At 40.4% G+C, this 8247-nt stretch overlaps 1 protein-coding gene across 1 annotated transcript; it reads right to left on the bottom strand.

Moving 5' to 3' along the window:
* Positions 1–1543: 1543 nt before the first annotated feature.
* LOC111726804 (cytochrome c oxidase subunit 6C-like) lies at positions 1544–1771 on the bottom strand. Its single transcript, XM_023515890.1, has one exon. It carries the CDS (start codon positions 1769–1771, stop codon positions 1544–1546), a length of 228 nt encoding a protein of 75 aa, XP_023371658.1.
* Positions 1772–8247: the final 6476 nt, after the last annotated feature.

Genomic DNA, 8247 nt, shown 5'->3' with positions numbered 1-8247 from the left:
TGGCGTCACAGCTCACAGAAACCTCAGACTCCTGGGCTCTAGCAATCCTCTGACCTCAACCTCCTGAGTAGCTGGTGTCACCAAGCCTGGCTGTTTTTTGGTTTTGGTTTATTTATTTTTTTGTGGAGACAGTGTCTTACTTTTACTCAGGCAAGTCTCAAACTCTTGAGCTCAAATGATCCTCCTGCCTTAGCCTCCCAGAGTGCTAAGATTACAGGCATGAGTCACCATGTCCAGCTATATATTTTTAATATCTCTTTTTATTATAAATAACAAATATATCACACCAATTACATATTAAATTGTCATCATTTTGTATCAATTTAAAACATCTTGGTTTACTGAAAGCAGAAAAGCTGGCATTATGTAAAATCCTGTTTTTATCAATATAAACATGATAAAAGAATCTACAAAGAACTCAAACAAAGCAACAAGAAAAAACTAAAAACTCCATTAAAAAGTGGGCCAAAGACACGAACAGAAAATTTTCAAAAAAAGACAGACAAATGGCCCAGCAAACATAAGAAAAAATGTTCAGTGTCAATGATCATCGGGGAAATGCAAATTAAAATCACAGTGAGATATCAACTGACGCCTGCTAGAATGGCTTTTATTAAAAAGTCCAAAAGCAATAGATGCTGGCACGGACGCAGAGAGAAAGGAACACTGGCCCACTGTTGGTGGGACTGCAAATTAGTACAACCTCTACGGAAAACAGGATGGAGATTTCCTAAAGAACTAAAAGTAGACCTACCATTTGATCCAGCGATCCTACTACTGGGTATCTACCCAAAGGAAAAGAAGTCATTTTATCAAAAAGACGCCTGCATTCGAATGTTTAGGCAGCACTTTCCATAACCGCCAAGATATGGAATCAACCCAAGTCCCCATCAATTCATAAGTGGATTAACAAAATGTATGTGTATACCACAGAGTACTACTCAGCCATAAAAAAAAAAAAAAAAAGAATTGATGTCTTTTGTAACAATTTGGTTCGAATTGAAAACTATTTTCCTAAGTGAAGTATCTCAAGAATAGAAAAACAAACACTGCATGTATTGTCTAATATGCAAGAACTAACCAGTGGGCCTGCGCGTGTCCAGAGATGCCAGAACTAAGCAGTGGGCCTGCGCGTGTCCAGAGATGCCAGAACTAAGCAGTGGGCCTGCGCGTGTCCAGAGATGCCAGAACTAAGCAGTGGGCGTGCACATGTACAGAGGGGAATGAAAGTCATCACGAGTCGACTCATCAGGAGCAGGGAAGAGCATGGGATGAACACATGGGATGAACGCGCTGGTCACGTGATGGGCACACTAACTCAAGCATTGCAAAAGCTATCTGCATAACAAAACCAGTTATACCCTCTTAGTATTTTGAAATTATAAAAACCCATAGTGTGTCTTACTTCTTTTATGAAGTGCACTCATTTCTTTTTTTTTTAATTTATTAATAGTTTATATCACTCATATTCATAGCTCAGAAACATAGGTCAGTGACAAATGTCTATGTAAATCAGCCCAAAGAAATTCTTTATATTTCAAAATTATTTTATGCTCTGAAAGACACCAGCCTTCCTCATCTCCTCAAAATCTTTCATAGAATCATAATTTCTGTAGAAATCTGCATATGCCTTCTTTCTTGGTTCAGCCACAGCAAACTTATAGAAAGCTGCAACCCCCAGGGATACAACAAATGCTCCAACAATACGAATCCGCAGGTGCCTGGCCAAGAGGCCACGCATCTGAGGTTTGGCCAAAGCACAGAAAGCCATGGTAGTTACTGTCCTTGATGGGTCGCCAACCTCAAGGCATCCTTCCCGGCTGAGGGACACACAACTGCCCACTCATTTCCTTAAAAATGGAGGGGAAGAGGAAGAACTATCATATAAGAACATAAATATATTAAAATCACATTCAACAAGAAATTCTGGTTGATCATCACAAATTGGAAAAATTGCTAATTATCAAAAAATGTTGTTACAACTTTTGCAAGCCAGAGAAGAGAATGGATGAAGTAACAGGCTTTTCCTAGAAAAGGTATCTTCTTGCCCTTGCTAATCTAATTTCTCTTAAATTGCCTTATCCATATGTACATGTAGAGCATGTCCTGATTAACAAATCATCATTTCTTTCATGAAATTTATAAATTTTTTTACAACATGAAACAACTTCCAGAACTATTTTTCATTCATTCTGACCCCTCTGTTTTGCCTATGCTGTTTAGGTTGGGCAGCTATAACAGTGCCGACTTAGAGAATAGTTCTGATATTTAAATGTATAGTTTTTAGTCTAGAAACAATCTCTACTATTACAAAAGATGGTCTCTAAGAAGGCAGAAAGAAAGCATTAACTCATGAAATGCAGACTGACATAAGGTCAGACGTATATGCTGTAACAATAAATGTAAATGGAATTAACACAGATCTAAAAAGAAGAGAACAAATCCAAACTTTATGCAGAATACTAAATAGTACTTATGATCCTACGCTCACAAGCTTGAAAACCTGGTTAAAGTAGACCATTTCCTGAAAAAATACAAATCTACAAAGCTGGGGGGTTTTGTTTGTTTTTAAGTGGTAGAAAACATATAAAGCCACCAGAAAGTGGTTGGGAAAACACGATGCAAAGGCTGGGATCAAATGGCTTCCCAGTAATTTAAAGAATTAAGTCATTTCATTGTACTGAAGTTTAAGAAAAGAATTCTTCTCACAGAGGCAGCACAGCAATGATACCAGAGGATTGCAACAACAGTTTAGAGGAGAAAAACTACAGACTAAGCTTATTTATGAATAAGATACAAAATACCAAGTGGAGGTTAAATCTAAACTTCTGAGTAGAAGTAAATAATGATAGAAAATGTATTAAGAGACTTTACCATATTAATAGATTGGAGAATTAAAACCACATGATATACTCAATACTTGCAAGGAAAAAAACCCTTGAGTTTTTTGGGTTTTTTTTAAAAATAAAACCCTTGAGTTTTTAAAAGATGCTAATATAAGAGGCCAGGTGCAGTGGCTCATGCCTTAGTACTCCGGGAGGCCAAGTTGGGTGGATCACTTGAGTTCATGAGTTAGAGACCAGCCTGAGCAAGAGTGAGACCTATCCTTTAAAAAATAGTCAGGTGTTGTGGCAAGTGCCTGTAGTCCCAGCTACTCAGGAGGCTGAGGCAAAAGAATCACTTGAGCCTAGGAGTTTGAGGTTGCTGTGAGCTATGACACCACAGCACTCTACCCAGGGTGACAAAGTGAGACTCTGTTTGAAAAAAAAAAAATCTTAACATGTATTGTGGTAATAAAACAAAACTTTTAAAGCCATATTTTAAAAATTATGTTTTGTGTCTCACAAACTGACAGCCAGCACAATACTCAGTGGTGAAAAACTATAATAGAAATAGTTTCATTAAAGTCAGGAACAAGACAAGGATACTTGTTATCACCACAATTATTTAATGATAGTTCTTGAAGTGCTCACCGATGTCATTAGATAAAAGAATGGGATAAGAAGCATAAATATTGGGAAGAAAGAGGCAGAAGTATCATTATTTGCAGATTATAAAGATTGTAGTTTTAAAAAAGCCAAGTGAATTAGCTGAAAAACTATTAGAAACATAAAAGAATTTAGTAGATTATCTGGTTAAAATATAAATATAGAGAAGTAATAACTTTCTTACTTGCCTAGTTACAAAGTTTAAAGGAAAGTTTCTCATTCACAAAAGGAAAAAAAAAAAAGAAATGTGTCTGTTTTATGTTAAGAAAAATAGCCCTACGGAAGGATATTGACAAGTGTCTAAGGGAAAACAATACTTTAAAATATCACTACAGACTGAACATAAATATATCTATAAGCCAAATTCCTAACAGGCCTTTTTTAGAAAACCTGATGAAAATAGCTGTGAGGTCTATTTGTAGAATTAGCATATGAGAATAACCAAAGCAGAGCTGGGAAATAAGAATGATTAGAAAATTAATTTTCTAATAAATTAATAATTACATTTATAATGTAAATTTATAATATATAATTATATATTATTCATAAATTGAACATTTTACTCGATTTTAATGAGGAATTTAGAGAGTATGGTACCGGTCCAGCAAAAGATGGAAGTAACAGAGCAGAATTCAGAAATGGTTCCAAATTTACAGAGAAATTCAATACACGAGAAAGGCGATCTCCCTTGATTGGCAAAAGGATGAATTATTTAATAATCATATTGAGGTGTCTGGCTCCAGCTAAATACATGGGGGTTACTGTGATTGGTCTCTTCTCTTCATTCATACCCCCCATTTCTGCAAATCCTTCTGACCGTACCTCAAGACACTCTCTGAATTCCACACTTCTGCACCCTCCATAGCTACCAGGACCTGCACCTCCTGTCTGGATTTCTGCAGCTTCTAAATCGATCTGATTTTCTGGTTTCTCTCTTGCCTTCCAACAGTATTCTCCACACTACAATCCAGTTGGCCTTTCAAAGACGTACAGCAGCCCATGCCCCTCCCTTTCCCAAGGTCTCCCGGGCGCTTGGCATCATAGAGGACAAAACATCCCAGCTCCGGGGTGGCAGAGCCTGCCTGCATGCCTGGCCCTGCCTTGCTCCTAGAACTCACCATCCTGCGTCTCTCTCTCTCTGTGCCCAACATCAGCCTTCTGGAGGCTCCTTCTCATTTCTTTTCTTTGTACCAGGGGCTTCTTATCCAAGAGTGCCAGGCCTTCATGGTCTTCAAGTTTCCCTGCAAAAATGTCCACTCCCACAAACAGGCTGTGCCTTGCCATCCTATCTCACGCACTGCTGCCTCCTGTCACCCTCTGCTTCATCTTGATCACGCTCATCATCCCCTAAATTGGTCCTTCAGATGGGGTTGGCTGTCACTTGCCTCTCCCACCAGACTTCGAAGCCCGGAGGGAGGGGACTCCTTTTGCTTTGCTCCCCAGTATAACCTCACTGCATGCACAGGGCCCGAGCCGCAGGGAGTGCTTAAAAAATACTGTTGAACAAAGGAATTGCAGTGGGGATGGAGAAAAGTGGGGTGTGGCCTAGAGTTATTATGGAAGTAGAATGAATTAGCAGGACACTGTGATCCAGTCAGAGTCTGAGGGACTGAGGGGAATTCTGAGCTTCTGGACCAGGAAACTGAGGAAATGCTGCAACATTCCAGTGTCTGGAGAGTGAGAGCAAAAAGCAGGGTTCATGGGGAGTTTGCTGAGATCCACTTGGGGTTTGAGGCACCTGTGACACATTCGTGAGCTCTCCAGAGAGCAACTGAACACACAGGTTCACAGTTCAGGCAATCAGAAATGGTTTAGATTTCATCATTTTTTTTTTTTAAATTATTAAGGAAAAAGAAGAAGAAAGAATTTTTTAAAAAATACTCAAAATTGGGTGAAACTATCACCAAGAATGTCATTCTCAAGCTACTTTCACTATTTTGCCATAGTAGATAATTTTCACATAGTATCAAATTTTCTTAGGCCATAGATAATTTAAATGACCTACCAAAAGTGAGGTTTATTCTTTTACCTTATGAATAGGCCCTGAAAACTTATCTCACTGAGGAGATGAGTCCATGCCAAAGGTCAAAACTCTAAATTTAATGAGAAATAATGTAATTCATTATTAAGGGATCAAACATCATCTGACAAGTAACTCAAGATACTTTTCTCTTCCAGTAGTGAATACAAGGCACCTCCCAAGTGCTACTCACCCCTCTGTACCCACAATAGAGGCAAACTAGCAAATAGGAGGCCATCATAGACCTGGCCATCCAGTAGAGGGAAGGGCTAAGAGGCTATCCAGACAATTTTGCTGATTTATTTATTAGAGAAATGGTTAGTTCTTTACCAGTTTGATGAAGAGCGTGATATGTGAAACACAATTATAGAAAAACATCTATACTTTCTGCACAATTTTTCTGTAAACTTAAAACTGCTCTAAAAGGCAAAGTCTATTACAATTTTTAAGAATAAGGCTTTAATATTTATCCCCCAGTGTTGTCAAGGAAACCAAATAAAATGACATTAATGAACATGTTTGGCACCTAGAAACTACCTCTGGTGTTCTGGTAGTCAAATGTCATCTCGTCCTTCTCTTCCCAAATCTCTTAAATGGGTCACTTTCCTAGCAGTGCTCGCATCTATAACTCTGTGCATTCTGTATCTGGACATCATGATCCAGCTGGTTTTCAAATGCCCATGTCCTGGTTGTGGTCTTTTCTTATCTTTTTTTAAACCATGGCCTCACATGGTGAATCCTCGCGGAGGCTGACGGGGGCGGGGGAGCTCCAGTGGACTGGTGCTGGGTGGGGGCGCATACCCCCAATGGACAGGTGCTGGGTGGGGGCGCAGACCCCCAGTGGACGGGTGCTGGGTGGGGGCGCAGACCCTCAGTGGATGGGTGGTGGGTGGGGGCGCAGACCCTCAGTGGACGGGTGGTGGGTGGGGGCACAGACCCCCAGTCAGCCTCCTGCATTGTGTCTGCTCCACCCTCCAGCAGGGCCTGGCTGTGGGCAAGGTGGTAACTCTCTGTCTGCCTTGGTTTCTTCATCTGTTCCCTGAGGGTGGTCAAACTAATCCCTTCTTCACATGCTTTTGAGATGATGAAACAAGACAACCTATGAATTTCAGTCTTATTTTCCTAACTAAGCATTTACATATTGATGCTTTTTTCTTAATGTCTGTTGATTCTCTCCATGTAGCAATGCCTGTGCTTGGGAAAGAGATGTGCTCTTCTGTCCACACCCTGAATGAGCACTGTTACTTTCTCAAGTGGACAGTGAAGAAGTCTGTGGGAGAGTTTTCCAGATCCGTGTTGGACTGTCCCAGTGACCAGATTGACTCTGAGGATAAGCTCAGGGCCATTGCCTAACCAGGTCGCATTGTCAGTGTTTTGTTAGGTACCGCCACATCCTTTTACATATTGCAAACGTGCTGTATCTGTTGTCTCTTTTCCAGGAAAGAAGTAAGCCCTTCCCTACAGAGGTGTGATTCCTTCTCCCTGTGCCCCTCACTGCCACATCTTGTCCACAGCCTCCTGAGCTCTCTGGAATGCAAGAGAGCACTGCTGTCCTCAAAAAGTGAGCCCCGTGAGGAAACAGGCACTCACTGTATTTATTACACATTCAGCACATCTACATCAGAGCTTCATCAGGGACCGAGACCCACAACGGTGGTGGTTCAGAGCCAGATATTTAGTCACATCAAAGCCCTTTGCTAATCGTAGATGCTCCTCTCTGCTTAATGTTTCATGTGCAAGATTAGGTGGTTGATTTAACTGGCTCGTAGTGCTGCCTTTATCTCATTAGCTATCTCTAAAGGAAATCAAATCATACTAAATATACACAGAAGACATTAATTATCTGGAAAACACAACAGTCTAACCTGTACATAGTATGAGCATGAGTGGGATGGTTTAAGTCACTGCTAATTTCCTGGCATTCTCAACCTGTGAGGGTTTGTGCATACATGCATGTTAACCTACAAGAGTGCCGCACGCATGAATTATGCATGTGTGCATGCTAATTATAATATCTGCACTCAACAAGTAATTATCAATTAAATACATACATGTTTTATTTTAGCAAAGATGAATAGATGATCACTCATAAGTTACCAGGCATTCTGAAGGTCCAAGTTCTTCTCCTCGTGTCTTTTATCTTTTATACATTTTCGGTCATACTTCTGGCAAAACATGCACCTGCATCCTCACCCCGCTCCAACTCTCTTTTGCGCCAGCTGTGTTCCTGGCCAAAGGTTTATTTTCATGGACTCAACATGCCCTCTTATTCTGTATATGATGTAGCCGGAACATTTCAACCTCAGACGCAAGCAGCAGTGTCCCACTTGAGAGAGAAAAGCAGTCACAGAATTTCCAGAGGAAAAAAGAATCCCACAGAATCTGTAATTTTATAATCCCCCAAATGTGTCCAGTGTAGTAAGCCCGGGGCTCGCCTAAGTTCAGCCGACAGTAAGGGTCAGAGCTTGGGTTACATGTATTGCCACACCACAAGCCTGCAGGTACCACGATGGCCAACCAGGGCCACTTGGAAGATGTTTGTCCTGTCACTGAGCTCTGAATTCACAGAGCTTTCCCAAGCACATCAGCCACTATGGTTATAAAAGAAGGAATTCTTCATCTAAATGCTCCCCACTATTGTACATGGTAGATCACAGCAATCTTTCTGACATATTGATTTTTGTGGGTTTTTCAGTCTCTGAAAGTAAATGCAGACAAATACAAACAAAAGCACAGCGA

The sequence above is a fragment of the Otolemur garnettii genome, unplaced genomic scaffold (assembly GCF_000181295.1).
Source record: "Otolemur garnettii isolate 467f Iridium unplaced genomic scaffold, OtoGar3 scaffold00081, whole genome shotgun sequence".
Taxonomy (NCBI): Eukaryota; Metazoa; Chordata; class Mammalia; order Primates; family Galagidae; genus Otolemur; species Otolemur garnettii.
This window is presented reverse-complemented; position numbering and strand designations above follow the sequence as displayed.

Excerpts from the sequence above, each read along its gene's own strand:
- LOC111726804 (XM_023515890.1), bottom strand. The coding sequence starts at position 1,771 with ATGGCTTTCTGTGCTTTGGCCAAACCTCAGATGCGTGGCCTCTTGGCC.